The 22,531-nt window shown below is 41.4% G+C and overlaps 4 protein-coding genes across 5 annotated transcripts; 2 read left to right on the forward strand and 2 right to left on the reverse strand.

Moving 5' to 3' along the window:
• The first annotated feature begins 472 nt into the window (after window positions 1-472).
• Window positions 473-8,125, forward strand: arhgef16 (Rho guanine nucleotide exchange factor (GEF) 16). Of its 2 annotated transcripts, none has more exons than XM_077604434.1 (15): window positions 473-877; window positions 1,229-1,868; window positions 2,170-2,221; window positions 2,662-2,825; window positions 2,910-2,966; window positions 3,369-3,529; window positions 4,719-4,871; window positions 4,938-5,067; window positions 5,187-5,261; window positions 5,337-5,429; window positions 5,727-5,878; window positions 6,468-6,656; window positions 6,909-6,979; window positions 7,071-7,172; window positions 7,237-8,125. In XM_077604434.1, exons 2-15 carry the CDS (start codon window positions 1,296-1,298, stop codon window positions 7,374-7,376), a joined length of 2,112 nt encoding a protein of 703 aa, XP_077460560.1. In that variant the 5' UTR covers window positions 473-877; window positions 1,229-1,295; the 3' UTR covers window positions 7,377-8,125. The 2 variants fall into 2 exon arrangements, with proteins under 2 accessions (XP_077460560.1, XP_077460550.1); XM_077604424.1 differs by having other exon boundaries at window positions 475-676.
• A 1-nt stretch (window position 8,126) lies between these two features.
• On the reverse strand, window positions 8,127-13,044 carry ybx1 (Y box binding protein 1). The gene is made up of 8 exons (XM_077604444.1): window positions 12,793-13,044; window positions 10,703-10,766; window positions 10,403-10,436; window positions 10,015-10,104; window positions 9,647-9,940; window positions 8,914-8,999; window positions 8,552-8,839; window positions 8,127-8,470 (listed from the first exon to the last, which is right to left on the reverse strand). The coding sequence occupies exons 1-7, from the start codon at window positions 12,899-12,901 to the stop codon at window positions 8,596-8,598; spliced, it is 921 nt and encodes a 306-aa protein (XP_077460570.1). The 5' UTR covers window positions 12,902-13,044; the 3' UTR covers window positions 8,127-8,470; window positions 8,552-8,595.
• Window positions 13,045-14,897: 1,853 nt separating this feature from the next.
• On the reverse strand, window positions 14,898-22,405 carry ppih (peptidylprolyl isomerase H (cyclophilin H)). The gene is made up of 9 exons (XM_077611408.1): window positions 22,211-22,405; window positions 17,473-17,537; window positions 17,286-17,309; window positions 16,421-16,465; window positions 16,228-16,270; window positions 15,604-15,696; window positions 15,379-15,466; window positions 15,240-15,280; window positions 14,898-15,134 (listed from the first exon to the last, which is right to left on the reverse strand). The coding sequence occupies exons 1-9, from the start codon at window positions 22,274-22,276 to the stop codon at window positions 15,066-15,068; spliced, it is 534 nt and encodes a 177-aa protein (XP_077467534.1). The 5' UTR covers window positions 22,277-22,405; the 3' UTR covers window positions 14,898-15,065.
• Window positions 18,774-22,136, forward strand: LOC144083487 (putative G-protein coupled receptor 160). The gene is made up of 2 exons (XM_077611396.1): window positions 18,774-18,967; window positions 19,791-22,136. Exon 2 carries the CDS (start codon window positions 19,849-19,851, stop codon window positions 20,884-20,886), a length of 1,038 nt encoding a protein of 345 aa, XP_077467522.1. The 5' UTR covers window positions 18,774-18,967; window positions 19,791-19,848; the 3' UTR covers window positions 20,887-22,136.
• Window positions 22,406-22,531: the final 126 nt, after the last annotated feature.

Below are 22,531 nucleotides of genomic sequence, written 5' to 3' on the forward strand. Positions count from 1 at the left end.
TATTCCTTTTGAATGTTGTTCATTGTGTTTTTAAATGACCCGAAAATATGAAAAAATAATTAAAATAGATAAATGAAGGAAAACAATAATAATAATAAATGTATCCTAGTTTTAAACTGGACATCAAATCACTAAATTACTAAAACTACAAAGTCAAACACTGAAATTATAATCATTTCAATATCAAAATTAAGAGCAATTCAAGCAAAGAAAACTGGCAAGGAGGTATCATCATTTAAAAAAATAAACATATTATGTTGTAGTACTAAACATCAGCGACTAGAGTGTGCTAACAACACATTGGAAGTTGAGGCAGATGAGCAAACCAATAAAAAAAATAAGTATTCCGGCTAAAAGGAATACTACGCTAAACTTGCAAAATGATTCGATCTCTACTTGACATGTGCAGATTGCTTTGAATTCGGGGGAAACAAATACTATGCCCAAACTGCAACGGAACAAATAGTTTCAAAATCTGAAGTTGTTTTACGCACCTCGTGTGATTGGTTAACGCTCACCTGTAAACGCGGCGTCAGCAAAGATCCTCAAAAAAAGCAGGAAGCAGCTTTTAAAAGCCAAATGTGTGACGGCCAACGGACAGAGATCTCTCTTTTTCCGGTTTCTTTTTGTTTGTTTTCCGTTTTTATCGGGAGTTTTGAAAATTCACCTCTTTCAGGTAAGGCTGTCGTGTGGTGTTACGACAACCGTCATTTTTGCTGTTTCTTGTAAAGTCGCCGCAAACAACCCGGGAGGCAGACATTTTTTTTCCTTCTGCTCTAATCCGTCCAAAAATTGCGACCGTGCCGAGGAAAACATTTTCATCTGTCAACTCATGCATTGTTTTGCGTGCGACGTGAACAGATTAACCGTTGGAAAAGTAAGGTTATAATTTATTTAGCTCAATGGATTGGACTTCTGTCATTGTCAATGTTGTTAAAGATAACATTATAAATAAAGTTCTGAGTATTTCTTTTTTTTTTGAATTTATAATTTAAAAAACTTTGTTGACACCACATTGTGAGTCATATAGGTCTCACTTGTATACTAAATATTGATATTGCAGTCCATGACTCGAAAAAGTAATGCCAGTTTTTAGAAGTAGTAAGTTAGTTTTGTTTTTTTCCCCTGATAACCAAACAAGTCATTGCCCTAGTGTTGACTCCCCTTATTGGACGGATTTTAATGGGATGTCAAACTTGCTATCATTTTTTACTCTACTCTTCCACAGAGCTCGCCAATGTTTTAGCCGTTGAGGAGGTCCGTGGACGTGGACTGGGCGTCAGTGGACGGACGCAATGTCTCAAAGCCAGCCAGATGGCCATGCGGGTGACCAGGTTCCTCTGATTTTGGAAAGCCATATTTCCACGGTGCTCCATATATCTGAGCCCGGCGACGAATATTCCCAGTCGCAAAGCTCCGCCACTGTCCAACAAGAGACCCGCCTAACCCAAGAGGATGGAACTCACAGACTGGCGGTGCCCCAGCCCGTGATTTTGAGCACCCAAAGCCCAGCGGCGCTGAAGCTCGGCACTCAACAACTCATCCCCAAAAACCTAGCGGTGGTCAGCCGCCCCAAAAACCGGCATCATACCACAGTTGTGACATTCCCCATGGGGCTGGAGAAATCCAGTCAAGGATCTCGAATCCGACATTCGGCCCAGGGGCCCAACGTGAGCTGGGAGGACTATGACAGCGATGGAGATGGCTTCGCTTTGAGGAGGAACCGGAGGAATAAGTCGTATAGGGCGGCAGTGACAAGCCTGGACGTGGAGGCCATGGCGAGAGGAAAAGAGGTCGTCAACACGCTCAAACCTGTCAAAGAAGGACGGGCGTCCAGTCCCGCCGGAGCTCGCAGTCCTGGACGAAAGGTAAAGCTTGTTTTGTTCCATTTCGTTCAGCTAAATGAAAATAAGTGGCGCTGTCTACACGAGTTATTTTGGTTCCCCTGTAGGAGAAACGCTTGATCTTTACAGAAGTGTCAAGTGGAACTTTAGCTTTAGCCTCAGTCATGCTGTCTGTTAGTCAAGGAGATGACTCCTCTTCCATAGCATCCTCTACGCTAAAAAAAAAAGTAATTCATGAATGGGATATGAAGTGAGTTGGTAGGAGAAATGTAATTGAACATGTATATTTTCCTGTGATAAAAATGTGTTGTTGTCATCTTCCCAGCGAACCCTAGGGAGAAAGAGAACCCGCAACCAGCGAGGATCATTCAAAGATGGTATGAATTTGTCATTCTCAGTATCCCTTAAAAGTAGCTAATGATCAGATGCTAGAAAATATTTGAGAAAATGGTGAAGATTGTATTGAACAACGCCTTGCTGGAGCGCCAGAATCTCAGTTTTTTTTCTCTCTTGGACAAGAAAACAATGTCTTGAACTCGGAGCGCTCGCCGCAGGCTGAATGTGTCGCATTGTTAAGCTCCGATTATTGAATTGGAACATCTTGCAGCCTCAGCTCCTCGGCCAGTCGTCAACTGTGCGTTGGCCAGAAGAAAAAGGGTTTATTCAGCATTTTAAAGTTACACCACAAGCATAGTGTTTTACCCGTAGAGCTGACCTCCAGCAATTGTCTATCTTCTCGATGTTTGGCCATTGACTAAAATACATTTTTGACTTGGTAAGAACCCCGATATGATTCACATGTGGGTTTGCTCCCCAGCAACGCCGCGCCTCTACCAGGAGATCCGAGAACGAGGTTTGCACTCGACCAATCAGGATGAGCTTCTGGATGACTTTGTGGTGGTGGAGGCGCCGGTGGAGGACCAGAGCATTGTGGTGAAGAGCTACAGGCCGGCACAACTCACCTGGAGCCAACTGCCACAAGTAAAAACGTCGACGCACGTCCCCATCAATACGAGCATCAATACATGCTTCAAAATGCAACTTTGTCTTCTGATTTTCATGAAGGTGAAGGACAACGGGATTGTGAACATGATCTCACCTCAAGAGAGAAAGCGACAAGAGGTAAGTAGCTCGTGTTTGGATTTTAGAGCCATTATGTTTTGATTTTTCTCCTTGACTGGAAGAGGTGTTTTCCTCAAAATACTGACAGTGTGTCTAAAGTAATCCAAGCTTGGAGTAGGCCGTCCCTTTTTATTACTGCGTTCATTTTGTGTCAATAACAAAGGTCCACCCTGTTTGCACTTCAGTCCCCGAGTCAAGCCCCACCCTGCCACAAAGTCTGCTACATTGGTGCTTCCCACTTTTATAGTAGTTGCTTCAAACATCTCCAAGCGTTCTGTTTTGGCCTTATGTTCGGAAGTATTAATAACACAATGGGTATTTTGAAGCCCTACCCATATGACAACAAGGTGTTGTTATTTTGAATTGAGACTGATCTTGGTTCACTTCTGATCCATTTTACAGGCCATCTTTGAAATAATCACATCGGAACACTCGTACTTGCACAGTTTGGGCATTCTGGTGCGACATTTTAAGGAGAACGAAGCTCTGAGGAAAACCATGACGGCAACGGAACACCATCACCTCTTCTCCAACATCTCGGTTATCCACCAAGTCAGCAAACGGTGGGAACAATACACAAACTCTTGCTCTTGTCTAGGTTTTTCTTGAAATTTCATCCATACATTTTAGAAGTGACTCAAATTACAACACCCCCCCAGGCCCTTTAGCGTGGGATAAGTATCTTTTCGATCCCATCGACATGTTAAGACACGCTTGGCAAACAGGTTCTGCTACCTCGCTGTGCTGAGTGGTATTTGGGGGTTTTAAAATGAGAATGTGCTGCACAAAAGAACATCTAAGTACTTTATTAAAAAAAATTTATCTGGGGAAAAAAACAGGTTGGCTGCTAGTATGGGAGGTCGTCTGATAGAAGAACACAATGAGTCAAATTTGCATAGTTGCTGTTCTCCCTCTTTTTTGACTGAATGGTGTCCTTTCATTTTTTTTGTCTAAGTGCCTTAACAGGGGTGGGGCGGAAATTCTTGTATCGACGGTTTGTCGTGCTCCTAAGGAATGCGCTCATTGCTTTAATTCTGATGTTTTTTATGTTTTCTAATTCAACAGAACAGATGTGAACTTGTATGTTTCCTTTGTTAAATGCAGTACTTTATACAGCGGAATCTGGATTTTCATTTCTTTTTTATTTGTGAGTCGCTGCTCAGCCTATTTTTTTCACCTCACCGCTTTACTTAGGAAAATTTGAGAGACGCTAGCTTCAAATTAAGACAGAATACACGGTATTTGATTAGTAACCACAGTCGGCCAAAGGGAAGCACAGATTCTATTGTTTTATTGTTAAGTTTGTTTGCACATTTTTTCCCAATTTGTTGTATTGTAAGCTCAGTAAAAAATGTCTATAGTTTAAAGTAGGCGTGTCCAAACTACAGCCCACGCCGAAATACAGACTATTGAGTACGACCTACACAAGAAACTTGAGTTCAGCTTACATTTTGTTGCACGTCTCATCTTATCTGGAAGCAGTTATTTCATCTATACTGGCAGGAAATATTAGCCTTTATTTACATTTTCCCTTTTTCTTTTCACGTTATTAAACAGTATTTCTGATAGTATGTACAAGGTGTTTTCTATCCCTTTAATACTATACTATGAAGACACAGATTTCACTTATGTTGGGTTATTTTTAGATCCTAAACCTAACAATAGGTGTAGGTAGTATTTCTAGTAAGAATAATGACACTCAATTTTTGGGAATGTTGCCATGATTGGAAAGCCCTTCTTTCGTTTTCCCAGCTTTTTTGAGGATCTTGAGCGGCGTCACTATGACAACCCTGTGATCCGGGATATCAGCGACATTGTACAGAACCACGCCGCACACCACTTTGACCCTTATATCGTCTACTGTTCCAACGAGACCTTCCAGCAGAGGACGTTGCAGAAGCTCCTGTAAGTGTGTGGCAGCCTCTTGCAAATGCTGACCTAAATTTGTCTTTCTTGACTTGCCATTTTTAGGATCAATAATGGTGCCTTTAAAGACACCCTGAAGCAAATTGAAGAGAGCAGTGAATGTGGAGGGCTCCCAATGATCTCTTTTCTCATTCTTCCCATGCAACGGGTTACCAGACTGCCACTGTTGCTCGATGTCGGTTTGACACTTATACTGACAAGATATCTTTTATTTGAAAAAAAAAAGACATTCTATTTTATTATTATTATTATTTATCTCCTAATGATGGTTTCATGGTTGTGGCCTACTCACAGACTATTTGCCAGAAGACCCCTGACAAGACGGCGGAGTATTTTGCCGCAGTCTGGGCGCTGCACGCCATCAGCAAGGTAGAGAGAAACAGATGGTGTGTGTTCTCTTCCTCATTTACTGACCGTTTGCCTTAATATTTCACCATTCCACAGTTGGTCGGCAGCTGCAATGACGGTGCGCGGCGGATGGAGAGAACGGAGCAGATGTACACCATCCAAAAACAGATGGAGTTTGGTAAAATCAAGGTTAGACTTGTTATGCTTTTAGAGTTCCCCAACTCAAGGCCTGCTGAGATTGTGTCATCGGGACCATTTTATGGCCATCTTAACATAACTATTATATTGTATAGAATTCTATTAGTATGATTTTGGTCATGATCTATGTCATTAAATCAAAAAAACAAAAAAACACCATCAGGACATTTCGGCCAAGTGTATTTTTGGCACTAATTGTAATTGATTGCAATAGATTGTGGTACGTTAAATTTTAAAAAAAAAAGCACTAAGTAGCATTGTCAAGCCTAATTAACATTGCGCCCGCAGCCATTTCCACTGGTGTCGTCGTCACGCTGGCTAAAGAAACGTGGCGAGCTGGCCGTCGGTGCTGAAGAGGTTAGCATCTGGAGAGCATTCAGCAACAGGACCAATTACTTGTTTCTCTTCAACGATGTCCTCATCGTCACAAAGAAGAAGAGGTCAGTAACACTGACATGTTAAACATCTCTACATCATCGCCAACTGTATGTTTTGTAACTATAGGTATGGGAATAATGGGAGTGCTTCATGCCAATTCGCTCATACACATGAGCATATTTATGTCTAAAATGTCTTTTCCTGTGTCTGTATTCTCACCCTCTTGCTACTGTGACAGTGAAATTTCCTGAATGCGGGATGAACAAAATTATCTAATCTAAGATGAAGTCAAATTCTCGTGTTACCAAGTTAGTGACGTCCTTGACTCGACTGATCGCCGCTCAATCTCAGAGTAGATGGAATAGATAACCCAGGCTTTTCCGTTGTTTCCTGAGAACTACCAGGGAAGAAAGGAGGCTGGCGAATACTGTCGTAGTCCACGCATACTTGACATTCTTCAGCTTAGCATTCAGATGCTCAGCCTGAGAGAGAGTAGATCCCACTTTTCACTCGGGGAGAAAACATTGTCTGCTCATTCCCCGGAGTCCTTTCTTGAATGTCTGCATACTCTCAGATAGTCGTAAAGGAACACTAAACATGGCATTGTGGGAATGAAGGTGAACCAAGTAAAACTGTGTTTTGTTCCTTCAGTGAGGAGAGCTTTGTGGTCATGGACTACGCCACCCTAGAAAATCTGGAAGTGGAGGTGAGCCAGGAAACGGAGGCGCAGACATCGTCACCGGGCAAGAACAGCTCCAGTCAGTATCTGTCCTTCAAGCTGCTCATGAGCAAGAACAGTGAGGGCCGAGCAGAGCGCATTACTTTTGTGGCAGAGTCAAGGTACGCGCTTTAGCTTCGGCTCCCCCTGCTGTAACAAGCTGGCAGTTTCTTAAAGTGAAGTACAAATCGAGATTTTTTTCCAGGGTCTGCCTTACTTGACTTTTTTTCCCCCCTGGCGACCGACCCATACTTTCTCTATTTTAAAATCTGTACTCTGTCCTCGTTGAAATGTTGTCTTTCTTCTCAGAACGTTTATTTACTAACTGTCTCGGAGGTTTTTTTGTGATTATTTCTCCCACTGCTTTTTCTCAGGGTGGACCGAGCACGTTGGATAGTCGCGCTCACCGAACACAAGCAGATTGAGCTTTTCTCCTGTAAAGACGGTAAGTGTGACAATTGTTTTTCCTGGGATTGCTCTGAAGAGGGCTGGAAAAAGCTGATGTAGCAGTGCATAATGGGAACCTTTTTTTCTAGGTCTGTGCCAGTATGAGGCCACAAAAGCTTACATGCCCAAAGAGCCGGATGAACTAGGACTAAAGCAAGCCGAGCTCGTTATTGTCCAGACGAAGGAGGAAGGTGAGTCTTCACATGCAAAACACAACCCTGACCCCCTTGTTCTCTTAACTTATTCTCCCATCAGAGTGGTGCTACGGGGAGCGCATGCGTGATGGAGAGAGAGGCTGGTTTCCCACCAACTGCGCTACAGAGATCACCGACCCCACGGCCATCGAGGAGAACATGCAACGAATGAAACGCCTCCGCAAGGAGACTAACGTTTGAAAATACCAGAATAGGCCCAGAAGGCGAGAATGCTTGAGCTCATAGAAGCCATAAGGAGAACTGTGCAGTCTTGGCAATATTGAAGAAATTACTTCTGAGAGGAAATATGAGGTTCTTAATGTAAAATGAAAATACTTCATTGGATTACCTTTTCAAATTATGATTTTTTTTGCATAGGTCTACATTAGACACCAGTGAAATTAAATTTTGCAATGAAATTTTTAAAGTCCAACGTATGGAAATCTTAATTTAAAACAAATATATAGATGATTTTTAAAATAATTTTGGAATAAATCTAGTGATGCCAAGCATACAGAGAATCTTGTAATTCTCCAATGACATGAATGGAATTGCTATTGCATCAATCAAATGCATTTCCCCATTCCCATTTTTATGTTGCATGTGAGATAGCTGTTTTTTAAGCTTGTAAAAACCCAATTTTATGTACATTATGTAAAATTTTGTCGAAGAATATTTCTTATCAATTCATGAAATATGGTTTGTTAAAATTGCATTCAATTGCACCAGGCTTTGAGTGAAATAAAATGCACTCATTAATTGGTTGTTTAAATATGAAACAATTTACTACATGCAATGTGACGCAATGAAAGACCCCCAAAATCATGAATTTTAAATGATTCATAACCCTTGCTTTGATCTAGCAGAATGCTAGTTGAGATTACATTGGTTGTTGCCAAGCCTTGAATTAGCTTTCAGCTGCCTACTCCCAATAAAATGACCACTCCATAGTTCCTAGTTTTTGGACTTTTATTTGAGCTTGCATTTTGTTAAAATGTTTGAATAGATAAAAAGTTATTTAAAAATGTCAAACTGCCCAGATATCAAATTTATAGCATTTTTTTTTCTTGAAAAATCATTTGGTGTAAAAACTTAGGACAGATTTAGAAAAACGTGTTGTTTCCCCAAAACGTGTTGTAGCTGTCACGTAAAAAGAAGGAAAAAAACAAGTCTGCATAGAACCTGCAGGCAATTGGTGGTAAATCTGTTCAAATGCGTGTTGTTGCAAGCTTGTGACGGTCATCAAGTCAAATCTTTATTGCTCTGATCTTGTTGGATGTTTCTTGTCAAAAAAACTGCAGGGGGAGGGAACAGTGGCAAATTAGTCCAGCGCTCGTCAACAGGCCAAACCCAGTCGCACATTTGGAGACGCTCACCCGGACGATGGTAAGATGGTAGGTGCCGGTGGGCAGGTTGCCCCCTACTCGGCTCCACCCTGCTGGACCTCGGGAGCGGCCACTTTCTCTACGGAGGCGTCGCCTACCGCTTTGGCCTCCTTGGTGTCCTGGTCGGGTTTGCCGTCACTGGGCGGGCGTGGTCGGCGACGGTAGTTGGCGTTGCGGCGGAAGCGGCGCTGGCGGGGCTGCTGGTTGGGACCCCCTTCGCCGCCTTGATTCTCCTTGTCCTCCTCGCCATCCCGCACTAGTCTGGGACGGGGTGGACCCCTAAGGTGGACAAACAAGGGGCCAGCGTTTTAGGATTTCGGTTGCAATTTTCCCCTTAAAGCCCACACGTATACCTTGGCCGGGAGCCTCTGTAGTAGTTCTGCCTGGCGGGTTTGTTTCCCTGGTCTGGACCCCCCTGGTTGTCATCTCCCTCATTGGCCTAGAGAGACAAGATACACAGAGCGTTTCACACTCGAGTTGTGCGATGTTGTCCACGTGTACCATCTATCTTAAGAGCTAAGCGCAGCCAACAAGGCCTCCAATACTGATTTTTTTCCCTCACAAACAAAAATAGGGGGGGGGGGGGTGGGGACAGAAAATAAGCCACGACTAATTCTGAAGCAGGTCATGGAAACAGTGCCTGATAGCAGGAATATTTTTAGCATTTTCACCTCATGCATACTTTGTAATCTTGTATTTGACTGCATTTCACGTCCTCCATTTTAAACAATGCATTAGCTCGTATGTCTAGTAATATCCTCATTTAACTGCTAGTGAGTCTTTTACACCACTAAGAGATATATTTGTTGTGCTCCCAGGACCACAAAGTAAAAAAAATGCCATGTCAGCAAATCATTGCAATATGACGATAAGCGCATTTGGCTTTTTAGAAACAGCAATGTGGAGCTAGCGGCTTACCCTTCCTTAACCACCTCAATGTGTGTACAGCACACAGACCTTTTAATGCAGAAAAAAACAAGTACCATTCACAACACTACTTGTAACGTATGACACACTCTTCAGCCATCATCTCCCGATGATAAATGAGGGTGAGGATGGAGGCCGGGGGCCAAATTGCCCACTTACATAGTAAGGCGGGTAGCGCCGTCTGCTGGGGTAGCCGGGCCTTCGCGGCTGTTGCTGCGAGTCTCCTTCGGGGGCGCTGTCTCCGCCATCCCGACCACCCTTGCCTTCACGCCCTTCGCGCCCTCCGGCACCCGGCTCGCCCTCTCCGTCGCTCTGGTAGTTGTCTGGATAGTCGCCGCCGCGCGGTGGACCCTTCCTCCTGGGGTAGCGTCTGTAGCGGTTCCTGTCAGCGGCATACTTGCTGCCCTGGACCGCGATTCCCCCTGGGCCAGTGACGTTTGCTGCTTCCGCCCCCTGTCGTCCATCAAGTGAAATTCGTTACAAAGAGATGCGCATATATAAACGCCAAAGGTTTGCAATGAGCTTACCTTCTCTCCCTCAACTACGTCAAACTCCACAGTTTCGCCATCGCCTACACTGCGAAGGTATTTTCTCGGATTGTTCTTTTTGATGGCTGTCTGAGATAACAAATAATACAATGAGAATTCATGTAAACTTACATGTACATGTACTCTGATCTATATAGGCCACTGTAAAAAAAAAAATAGTAAACAAGTGTATTGTCTGCTCATTCCTGACAGTCCAGACGCCAGTGTGCCCACCAGCTCAATCTTGGTGCCTTATTTCATATATTAGATGAGATAACTTTATTCATCCCATATTTGGGAAATGTCATTGTTTGATTTCATTCAATTGTGACTTAAGTGCAGGTCATGCAATAGATGGCACATAACAAAATAGGGGTCTTTCACTTACCTGGTGTACAAAAACGTCCTCTTTAGTGTCGTTCCTGAACGAAGAAGAATATTTCATCGAGTTAGTGAGACATTGCAGATTGAACTTTTCAGTCTTTGGACAGACTGCAGCTAAAGCTGCATGTGTGAGGATTAATCAAGCGGCACACAGAAGAGTACGGTCAGCAGCAGACAAAACGCCCAATTAGCTCCGCAGGCAAATCAAAGCTATAATAGGATTGCACTTGGCCCTTCAACCGCATTTCCAGGGCCTCTTAGGAGAAACAGGTGGGAAGTTAGGCACAAGCGAGGGTCCACTTACCTATTGATGAAACCATATCCATTCCTGACGTTGAACCATTTCACGGTACCCAGAACCTTTGTGGCTGCAAAGAGAACAAGGAAAAACCGCTGAACATCTTTCAAAGGAACGGATGTGTCCTACATTTTTCCACAGTTGTCAATATTCCTTAGATCATGTTTTTAGAGGCAAGCTCTGATCATCCCATAACAGAGATTGTTAAATCAAAGCAGCCTTGCTGCTTAACTTTTAAATGCTATTTTGCATTCTCTTGCATGACTGCAAAACAATATAAGCAAATGGCAGCTGTGGAAATGGTGACGGGTGGATTTAGTAAAACATGGAGGCTCAACACTTGAATGCACTCCAAAAAAAGACTTTCAGAAGTACTGCAAGAAAAATAATTAAAATAACAGGTGTTCAAATATTAGCAAGTGGGTGAGTGTTTCATCCTATTTTTACCCTGAAGTAGACTAGGGTTTTGCAGCCCACGTTTTTAGATGTTAGGCAAACCCACAGAAGACCTTTCCTGGGGGAGGCAGCAATAGCATCAAATAACTTCAGCAAGGTTGCTTGCAAGTTATATTTAACTGTCAACTGCCACCCTCTTTTTAGACCTAAGGGGTGCCCCAGCGCCAGCTGCACTTGACAAGCAGCACTACGAGACAATCTTGGTCATGTTCAATCCCTTAGAAACAGACAACTCACAGTGGACATGGGAACCAATGCTTAAATGTATTTAAAAAAATCAAATCTTTTTCTTCATTTATCCAGCCTTTTATCCTTTTAACTCATTGGCTCCCATCCACGGCGTTATTTCCAATTCATTTTGACTGGAAGAGCCTGCCAGCAAACCTGTCAAAATGGTTAGACATGACACTGAATGTGAGCAACGTTTTTTCATTGGAATCGTTTATTATAGACCCGTCTGACAACATACAGACAACAACAGGGTCATATTACCAATCATATTTGGCCGTTTCCACACATACTTTGAGGTTGAGTGTGCAGTTCGTGCGCCTATAGTTTGGCATATTTAAGCTAAAACAAAAGACTCCATTGCTTAAAACCGCAAGACGCAGCGCACGTGGTAATGTCGCGCGGTGACATGTTAGCACGGCTAACTAGCCTACTTGGCCTTAACCATGTGGTTGAAAGGAGCCAACGAGCTTAAGCACCTCGTTGTCCATGACGGAAAATGTCTCAAACGCGTCGGAAATAACTCATTATACCAACGTGCCGCGCGTTTTTCCGTCGAACGAAGCGAAAACGATTCGAATGAGGCTTCGGTTCACTCGGCCGACATTTTGGGTGGCCCCTTCAACCGTGTTAATAGCCCGTCGAGGCTAAAGCTAGTTTAGCCAACCATCATCCCCTCAGCGCGATGTAGCTTGCGAAGGCCGCAAATGGCACTGCCGAATTTGACATTAATGATATGCTGTGCTACGTTGTGGCATGAACTGAACGTCCGCTAGATGTGCTTTGTTAGGGTTTGGTGGGGGAATGCCAACGCCGATTTAGTGCGGAAAGCATACACCGCGGGAAGTAGAGGATTTACTGTGAACAAAGGGACGACCACTCGGGTAGCATTAGCTTGTCTGTGGCGACGGTCATGGCTGGTTACGGTTAAGCGAATTTGTGGGAGATCGGGATCGTAAAATGTACTCTTTTAAGATGAAAGAAAATATTATTAGCCGTCGCCCGGTAACTAAATGGACGGAGGTGAGAAGCCCAGTCGATTCGGAAAGTATGCCGTTGCCGCATGTTCGTAAAATGAAAATCCCCCCCACCCCCAATCCTCTTCCTGGCGATATACATTTATGATCCGCGTAAATATGTCGGTACATTAGCAATAATAGTAAATAAATACATATATACACAATGAATCGCGCATTTATTTTCGACTTCCGTTAAGATTGAAACATTCGCCGCCACAATGTAGGGCATTGACACATGTCAGAAAGCCCAGATATCCGTCAGATTGACTATTTCTTATGATACACGGACAACAAAAGTACTATGGTGTTGTCATACAATCACATGTGACTTGGCGGCCGAATAGACACCGTGGCGAGTTGAGCAAATAAGCTCATTTCCAACTGTAATCTTACCGATGACCTTTTTATCCCCCGCGGAAGCTGAAACTACCGGGCTGGATGGACTCTCCACGTCGACAGCAGGCTGCTGCGGCTGTTGTTGTACCTCGGCCTCGCTGCTCATGGTCACTACTAGTTGGTAAAGCCTTCTGCCGGCGACGGCTCTCTGTTGTCTCTCCCGGTGCAAGATGGTAACCTGGGCCGGCGGTGGTGGGGGGGCTACTGCCTTCGGGCTCTCTGCTTTCTTCTTCCCGCTCCCGTTGCCGATCGAACTGGGCAGACGGGAAACTATTCCGGGGAAAGTTCCTCAACTCGACACCGCCCATACAGACATTTGATTGGCTGTCATCTGTCAGGGATACAGTCGCGTTCTCCGATTGGGCACGACGGTTGTCAGCAAAGGCGCGAGAGGCAGTTGTTAAACTCTAATTGGCTGAAGGAGAAAGTACCTGTCATTTACGCCGCCCAATAGTGACGTCAAAGACACTTTTGGAACACGTTGATGTGAAATAGCTTATGCAGTATGCTAAAATGGTAGGAAAGCATGCTATCAATTAGATTATGCATACGAAATCCAAACGTTTAAAATACTAGGTGATTCATATGCCGTTAAGCACGTGGCCAACTAGCCACGTACCAGTTACCAATTGCTTTCAACATGGTCAAGAGTTTGGACTCAAGACGATTGAGAATTTATAATGCCGTAATATATGATCATGTTTCATTCAGTGCCATTGATAGCAATAGACACGCAATTCATTCTGACTGGGAAATTTAGCAGCGTTCACGTCATTGCCGTCAATGGCAGCCACGGAGTTGACTAGCGAAAATCATATAAGACCAATAATAATAATAATGGAGCAGTAAAAAAAGTAGGTTTCTTCTACTGTGTTAGTGTTACTGGTGAAATTTTGATCAATTGAGCATACGATCAACATTCAGAATAACTTTCGTTCATCTATCGACGTCAATGGGAGCCATTGAGTTACAATGGCAAACATCTGGTTATATAGACATATAAACTAAAGCTTCCACTGGAAGGCACCTAAAATAAGCACATACTATGCAATCATTGTTTAAATGCAGGACTGGACATCCAGTTTGGCGCATGGCGAACGGATCCAGACTGGGCGTGAGACAAGCCCACTGCAGCCCTCCCATCTATTGTGATGTTAATGCTCTACTGACACCATTTATGAGCATTGGCTGACGTGTGAAGAGCTCCTTGTTCACGTTCTCCCACACAAAGATGGGTTTTCGCATTGACCCCAGAAAGCTTCCCCATGAGGCTGCCCCTCCATCTCTTCACACACACACAAACATGCACACAAAACGGAACAAAAATCCTTCCTCCAGCCTCCATAAGGACAGTCCTCGCCTAAAAGAATTCTTTTGTGCTGTGCTGTGGAACGAGGTCCAAGGCAGAACAGGGGAGTGTGGCTGGGGGAGGGGGGCTCAGCTTGGATTTGTATGGATGGCTGGGATAAGAAAAGGAAGACATAAGTTCAAGCGAGGATTCCTCCCTCTTTCTACTTGGTTTAAAACCGTTGCGGTCACCATGATTGAAGCATTGCTCATCATGTCACCTTAAAGCGAAAATAGTCACCGAGCAAGTCTATTTCTTGACATATTACTCCTGATTTGAGATTCTCAATTTGGTTTGGTAGGGAAGGGTGGGGGGTTGGAACGGTCTGGCAACGGGGTGAATCAAGTACTTGGAACAAAATGTTCTCACAGTATAAACAACAGTCTTACCACATAAAAAGAATGAAACATTAAGGTAAAATATTGGTGCTTTACAGGCTATAAATTTAGGTTTGCCATTTCTTTTTAGAATACCTATTAAAATATGTACATCAAAACGGATACCAGTTTTGTGTTACCGTTTATGTTTTGTTGCAGGTCTCGCATATATTTCAACAACAGGTTCAGTGAAAAATAGCAAACCTGATTGAATAAATCCACTGTACTATTATGAAGAAAAGAATGTCTTTGAATTACCTAAGCTGTCCAATACATTTCCATTTGTGCAATTTATCCATACCATTAATCTATTGTGGCAAAACTGGTGACTTTAGCTGTGGCACTCTCTTTTATCACAACAACAAAAAGTATTAAAATGTATTTTTTATAAGAAGAGAATTTATTATCCGTTTATGGTACAAAGTGGGACTGAATATTTGGGTTTGAGACAATGTGTGGATGTACACGCTAAACTGGTGGAATTATCCTGAATGTCAGACAACGTTTGAGAAATGCATTATTTCATGAGCACACACCATTTTCCTTCACATCTCCCCACACTGCGCAATAAGGATCGGGAGCTTAGGTTTGTTGTTGGGTCCTGTCGGGACGTTCTGTTGGCAAGTCGGGATAAAGAATTCATCAGGATAAACATAAATGAGTCACACTGTGCTTCTGCATAACTCTAATGAAATTGATTTAAATTACAAGACAATTACCTCAACCTTTCGCATAATTAGCAGTCCATCCACAACTTTACCTAAAACAACCATCAATAATATGATTAAAGATATCATTCATGGATCAAATGGGACATTTCAAATCATTTCAAGCTCATCAGTATAGAAGCATACTCACCAAAAACAACATGTTTACCATCTAGCCAGTCACATTTAGTACAGGTTATGAAAAACTGGCAACCATTTGTTCCTGGACCACTGTTTGCCTAAGAGGAAAGAATAATTGATGTGGGCCCAATTCAAACTAAAAAGATACTTGGGTAAAGAAATGTTCTGATGACAAGTGTAATCACAGTTAAATTTTGCTTTGGGTACCATCGAGAACTGTGACAAATCCACATACCATTGCAAAAAGACCAGGCGCAGAATGTTTCACCCGAAAATTTTCATCCGCAAAAGGACCTCTGTAGATGCTGCAGATACCAGTACCGTCACCCTTAAAAATGAAACCCACAAAAAAGTGTTTACGAGCACAAATGGAGGGCTTTCTCTCTTTATTTTACTGTGTGTGACTTTTCTTTTAAAATATAACTTGTGGGCCAAGTTGAAGCTGTGGACCATTGCAGCCATCCAAACAGTAATCGTAGCAAAAATAACATGTAAATATACTAATAAAGCTCAGGGGCCAGGAACCTTTTTGACAGAGAGAGCCACAAACAAATCATATTTTAAATGTTATTACCTGAGAGCCATTTTCGAAATTTAAAAGTAAAAACACATGAAAATGTGTGCATTTTTTACTCATCAACTACAAAATGTCTCGGTATTCTTTCAACCATTTTATTATGGCGTTCCTAATCAATGAGTATGTATGCACAAGGAAGGGGGACGATCCTATTGGTGTATTCGGGACTCAGCTCTCTCTCCAGCGGTTTCCGCATTTTAGCTTACGGGTTAGCGGAGAGCCATATACACCATGAAAAAAGAGTCATAGGTTCCCGACCCCTGCTGTAGCTGTTCAACTCACGTTCACAAAGTCACCTCCTTGGATCATAAAGTCTTTTATCACTCTGTAAATGAACAACATAACAGGTATATTATGAGCAAAAGCAAAGGCTAGGTTTGGAGTAATTGTGCACACTTAACATTTATGCCTTTCTTACACCATACATACACATATGTAGTAGTGTAGTATGACTGTATATGTATTTTTTTCATACCTGTGGAACGTGCAGCCCTTGAAACCAATAGGCACACCGTCTTTTCTGTGGTACAGATTTATTTGTAAAACGTCATAAAAGGTGGGCATGTCTGTCAATACTTTCGGAAACATTTACGGTATAGTGGCGTAATTCTAAAGATGAAAATACTGAATAAATCTAACAACTAGTGTTGAGACAAAAATAAAACGGTTGAAGCTTTCAAGTGTGTTTCAAGGTTGCCGTGGCGGCATGTTTGACTTGCTATTAAAACTATGTCCTCTTGTGGCGAAAGGATATTGTACATATTCATTGACGTTGTGAAAATACATTATTGTTTATCCTGAAATTTGTCACCTACCTTGAGTGTTCAAAGCGCAACGGCATAATCAGATTGAAATGTTGCATTTTATTACCTGTTGTATTTTAAGACCTTCACAACGTTTAGAACAAAACATTGCACATCTGATACCATTTTTCCTCAACCCGCCAAAAGCTGTATTTAAACTGAATGTTGCACTTTTGTAACCGATCCAATACAACTGTGTATTTTATTTCTTAAATGTATTCATTGTCATTCTTTAGGAAGAAAGAATCATTTGCCTTTACTTGGTTGGAAATACTATAAGAAAGTAGCTTTTATTGTTTTAATAGTTGTGGCTTTTTTATAATGAATGTCAAAATTTAAAAAAAAATCTTATCAAAATTGGCTCAAATTTTATCACTTTTTTCCCCATCATGTACAATATTGACTAATATCACTTACAAACTGAACCGAATCGAAATCTCACCATTATGGCTTGTATTTATATTCATCCGTAACCCGTGTATTAATGGAGAATTTTAAATGTTGTATGAACATGTTAAAAAGTTGAGTCTGCCTTACCGGAACTCCCCAGTGCAAAACTGCCTATAAAAAAATAAAAAAAGAACATTTTAATCACTGTGAAATTAATCTTTAATTTAGAGCATGTCTTTGCAACGCACACCGTTATGGTGATCAGTGATCAAATTTTCCAACAATTTGTTGCAGTCCACCAATAAATCACACTCAAATTAAGGGGACAACATACCGAAAATTCTCGGCGGTCTTTGGGACAATATCTGCAAAGAGTTCAACCTTCATCCGTCCCACATCCTGAAAGAAAATAGAAAAATACTACGATGAGTATAATTTTCTTTCACATATGTTCACTAAATTGGCAATCTTGCACCATATGCAGATATTAATTGATTTTTGGAAGCAAGCTCTCAGTCAATTTTACTTGAATAGTTATAGTCCCGAGTCTTCCTCCTTCCAATTAATGTCTGCCACTTGTGTTTTAAAGTACATAGAGTATATTGTTGAGTTGAGAGGGAGAACCTCTTCCTTATTTCATTTGTTTAATCTCTGTACGCATGAATGTAAAACAAAAAAATAAATAAAAATCCAACGTTTGCTTTTGTTTTAATATGTAAAGCACCTTGTGCTTCAATTTCTTACCATGAACAGTAGTAGGAAAAGATTTGAAGATATATGGCAACACATTACTGAAGAAGCCACAAGGGAGCGAATAATTTTGAAAATTTGTGAATTCCCTCATCATTGAGGCCAAGATCATTTAGTTCGATGCATTCTTTTCTTTTGTCGGGAGTTGAATTTGATGAATGGAGGGTGTGGAGAGAAATGATCGGGTTGCATGTAATATCAGATTTGACGGACACAAGGCCAGAGTAGGCAAAGCACCACACATTTCTATATGCCACATCATGTTAAGCCAGTGGTTAGGTTACCCTACTTTATTGTAAAATAAAATGTGATTTTTTTTTGCAAATTCAAGATATATAAATTCCTCATAGCACTGATTGGCCAAGCAATGTCACGTGATCATCTGCAGCCAGTGATGGTTAAGAGGGGCATGTTATCGTGTATTGACCTCCAGGTTGGAGGCTCCACCGAACCCCTGAGACCGACTCAGCAAACCCTTAGGGTTCGATCGACCCCAGGTTAGGAACCACTGTGTTACATTTGAAGTATACATAATAAAGCAGCGGAAATTACTATTTAAATTTCTACTTTTAGTTGAAGCGCACAAAAGAATTAATACACACACTTTGGTGATTCTTAATGATCCCATTGACTTTGATTTGCTTTGTACTTTGTGCTTTTTGCTTTGTTGTTCTGCGGCCTTTGACTGTACTGTCTAACTTATAACTATGCCTTTTCTTGCTACTGTCACAATGAAAATTCCCGAATATGGGATGAATAAAGTTATCCAATCCAATAAACTTCTTAATCCAAAGGTTTGATGAATCCATAATGACATCACTGTCATCATTAACCGTCATTTGCTTTAGCCGTTACAAAGTTTCAAAGAGGAGAGGTAAACAAGGCCAGTCCTGATAAAGGCATATAATGGCACCATAAAAGAAGGCGGTTCCAATAGTGTTTGCAGTGACTAAAGGGACTACTGCTCACTACTCTCGTCAGACAACTTTTCGAAAAGCAGAGAGGCACAAGCACTCAAATAAGCCCTGAGGAGCAACAAGCCAGCTGGATGTCACCTGAAACACACAGGACAGAAAAAGGTACGTTTCACAGGACCTTTTTGACTGCATTGTCAAGCAGTAGGACCTGCTTTCCCAGTTGTTATTTGAGGGTGAAACTAAACTCTGACAAGTTCAGTTGCTTGTGTGATGAGATGAAAATGGATAAAAGAAGAATGCACATTAGATATGTGAACGCTGTCAGTGTGTTCTTGCACATGATTTAACAATGAAACATTAAACCATGCGACACTTCGGAGAACCTTTTGTCACAGTCCTGGTCAACGTTATTTTTCACATCGGCCCTTAAATATCTTCAGAAAATAAATGGGAATGTACCCAATTTACAAGACAGCAACCTTGAACAACTAAACACTCCGTCATTTTAGAAATCATGGTGAATTCAGGATGGAATTCACAGGATCCCAGCTGAAATATTGAAGAGGTCAATGAGGAGTCTCAGCAACAAGAATGCTTTGGTACAGAAAGACAGCGTTTAAACAAATTAAAATTCCACCCTTGTTTTTTGAAATGCATGTTTGAAAAGTTCCATTTACTATCAACAAAATGTTTCTTCCATCACTCTTCTCTTGCTAAAAATTCTCCATTTCCCACGCCAAAGTAATAATTTAAAAAAGTAAATAGTTCTTACTTACCTACTCTAATTTCAAAAAGGGAATAAGCAACAAAGCATGTGCAGCAGTAATAGCATGCCTATTTTACATTTGGCTTTAAATATTTCTTGCATTCCTGACCTGGAATTTTCTCCTACTTTTTCTTTCTAAAAATGAAATGGATTTTATGTCTATCATTGTCAATGGCAGCTAATGAATTAACCAGTACCATGTTGTTGTTTTTTTAATAGTACTTCCTGGAATATCTTGAGCTCCGCGTTGGTGGATCTTTAAAACAAGCCAACCACAATGCACGTCATCATCCAGAGATGGGAGGAGGGCAGCGACTTACACGTAGACTACATAGTAGAACATATGATACTTCTGCTTTCCAAGTTAGGGTTAAACTTCTTGGTTTTGTGCTTCACTCACAATCGCGGGTGCAGCTCCTGGCAGGGCATGTGCAGTCTGTCCGTTGTTCTTGCTGACCTCGTGGTGGGAACGTTCATGGTCAAATTGTGGTTATTTGGATCTGATGAGACTGCTGTCTCCCTCTGCTCCCTTTTGACCATCACCTCCAAAACCTATGAAGCTTTGCCACTACCCTTGATAGCCCTGTATCTGTGGGACATTTGGTTGGAAGACACCTACTCCAGCAATTGGAGAACCTCCTACAGGGTAGTCAAGAATATAGCACCGATCATGGCATTGTGGATGATTGCAGTCCTCAATGCCAATAGTGCTCTCAAAGTAAATCTGCTGGAGCAGAGGACGGCGCCCGATAAAAAGGTTTTGTTGTGTGAGGTACAGGCTGCGCCACAAGTCAACTACTTGGCTCTAGTTATTTCCAGCGTCTGTATTTGTTCCATGTTGCCCTACTACTCGTGGATTCCACAATGGTTAAGCGATGCTGAGAGAATGTTTGAAGCGAGGGACAGACAACAGATGGGTCATTTGGTCACATTAATAAACCCTGGTGCACAGATGACGCCACCTGAGGGGATCGGGTTAATAAAGAGCCCCCCGCCACGACCACCACTGTGGCTCAGCCTAGTCTTGGGCTTCATTTCATTGTGGACGCCATATCTGGTTATAACCACAGGCAGTCTGGTTTTAGTCTTCTGTGTACCTGCTTTTATAGGTGTGAACCTAATGTGGTTGGAGTGCGCAAACAGTGTCCTAACAGGGGTGATCTTTTGGGCAAAGAGTCGCAGACGAGGACCTTACGCGAGCATGCGGCCAAATTTGTGCTCATGGGAAGTCTACTGGCATTTAAGCAAATGGACAATAAGTGATGGGAAACTTCTTTCACCTGTATTGACCGCAAAAGAGGAACTCTGTGTTTAATCCATTTATACAGTAGAATCGTAACGGCTTTAATGTGAGGATCTCCAAATTTTGATTTCAATTGCATCTCCATTTTTATCAGCCATTTATAGAAGAGTTACAAACACTTCTGGGACAATGGAAATCAACCAATTGGTTAATTAATTCTTTATTGCTTAAAATGACTCAAGATGAAAATACCTTCATATTTCCACCTAGCCAAACAGTTGAGATTTTATGGTTTGGACTAATGCAATCTAAATATTGTACTATTTGTGTCTGTTACAGTGATGCAAAGCAAGTGGCATATGTTGTAAAATGCAGGGTGTGTATAAGGTATAGATGTTTTTATTCAGTTTTACACTGTGCCAGGAAATTATAAATTATTCAATAACTATTCTACTAACTAAGCTACTATTTTATTGGTAATGGAGTGGCTGGCAGTCACCAAATGTGTTATGGTACCAGGTGTCAATCAAGCCAATTTTAGTTACAGGGAAGCGTGGGGTGAAATATGATACCTTAAATACCTCTAAATATGACCAGCAATAATCACAATGGTTTGCAATAGGCAGAAAATCTTCAAAGATTTTTTTTCTATAACAGATCAAAATTTGCAGCCTTGCCAATATCTTTTCTATTGATTTTGATCAATCGACGAATCAAAGTGTAACTTAATATGGAAAAGATAAAAATATCATTCAATTATGTCCATTGTATATATACATATATACACAAATATTGATATACTGTATCTTGTTGTTCAGCTCTTACTGAAAACAGTGCTTCAATTTTCTTTTTGATAAGAGCCAAGATTTTCTTGAAATCAGAAAAAAATCACCTCAAACAAGTTGAGCCTTTCAAATCAATTTGTCACCTTTTAATATCAAAGATGACAGCGGTGAAACTGAATTTATTTATTTTTAAATAAAACAGAACCGGGATCAGCAAAGGTTCAATACGTCAACACTGTCTTTGGTAACCCAGTGTAAAAGCAGGTCTCTCCTGATTGAGGAGCAGAATTGTAGAAATGCCATGTTATGATGAGTCAATTGAACACGACTGAAACAAAAAAACGTGCCACTAATAGAAATGAAACACTCTGTATTTAAAACTACTAGGTTGTTGCATGCTGTTCGATGACGCTCTCCCTCAAACTGCTGTATTTTGACAATGAAGAGGTTTAAATACGGGCAATTTAAATTTGTACCACTTTTTGTTTTTTTAAGAATGATAATAAATGGAGTTCCCGTGTGGCATATACGCTAGCAGCAATGAAATGTCTCATGTGGTTCTCTTGATCTTTGTTGTAGACGAGTGTTAATAAAAGATTTTTCCAACTCACCTGGCCACCGATTGTAATGTCGAAGAAAACAATAGGATTGTTAGGGTTTGTCGCTTGAACCGACATTATTTCACTTAATTTGCGATTTCGGAGAAAAAATAAAAAGGCAGGGAACTTGTACAGCGGCGGATTTGAATCCGGAAACTTGTATGGAAACCATATCGAGTCAAACTACGGCAAGTCATTTGGGACAAACCAAGAAAAAACGCGTACATTAGAAAACCTTCGTCAAACCACACACATTTCTGCAAATTTATATTAACCATGAACAAATATTAAATAATTTAATTTGTTAAAACTTGATCATTTTATGTTGCTGTA

Source organism: Stigmatopora argus, chromosome 1, assembly GCF_051989625.1.
Source record: "Stigmatopora argus isolate UIUO_Sarg chromosome 1, RoL_Sarg_1.0, whole genome shotgun sequence".
Classification (NCBI taxonomy): Eukaryota; Metazoa; Chordata; class Actinopteri; order Syngnathiformes; family Syngnathidae; genus Stigmatopora; species Stigmatopora argus.

Bases quoted from the DNA above. Each gene is read 5' to 3' on its own strand.
- ppih (XM_077611408.1), bottom strand. From the start codon at position 22,276: ATGTCGGTTCAAGCGACAAACCCTAACAATCCTATTGTTTTCTTCGAC. The intron at 16,466-17,285 runs GTAAGGCAGACT...TCTGTACCACAG, and splicing joins TTTTGCACTGGGGAGTTCCG to AAAAGACGGTGTGCCTATTG. The intron at 15,467-15,603 runs GTATGTGGATTT...CTTTCCTCTTAG, and splicing joins CGCCTGGTCTTTTTGCAATG to GCAAACAGTGGTCCAGGAAC.
- arhgef16 (XM_077604434.1), top strand. From the start codon at position 1,296: ATGTCTCAAAGCCAGCCAGATGGCCATGCGGGTGACCAGGTTCCTCTG. The intron at 1,869-2,169 runs GTAAAGCTTGTT...TCATCTTCCCAG, and splicing joins CTCGCAGTCCTGGACGAAAG to CGAACCCTAGGGAGAAAGAG. The intron at 4,872-4,937 runs GTAAGTGTGTGG...TGCCATTTTTAG, and splicing joins AGGACGTTGCAGAAGCTCCT to GATCAATAATGGTGCCTTTA.
- LOC144083487 (XM_077611396.1), top strand. From the start codon at position 19,849: ATGCACGTCATCATCCAGAGATGGGAGGAGGGCAGCGACTTACACGTA.
- ybx1 (XM_077604444.1), bottom strand. From the start codon at position 12,901: ATGAGCAGCGAGGCCGAGGTACAACAACAGCCGCAGCAGCCTGCTGTC. The intron at 10,437-10,702 runs GTAAGTGGACCC...TTCTTCGTTCAG, and splicing joins GGATATGGTTTCATCAATAG to GAACGACACTAAAGAGGACG. The intron at 9,941-10,014 runs GTAAGCTCATTG...GATGGACGACAG, and splicing joins ACGTAGTTGAGGGAGAGAAG to GGGGCGGAAGCAGCAAACGT.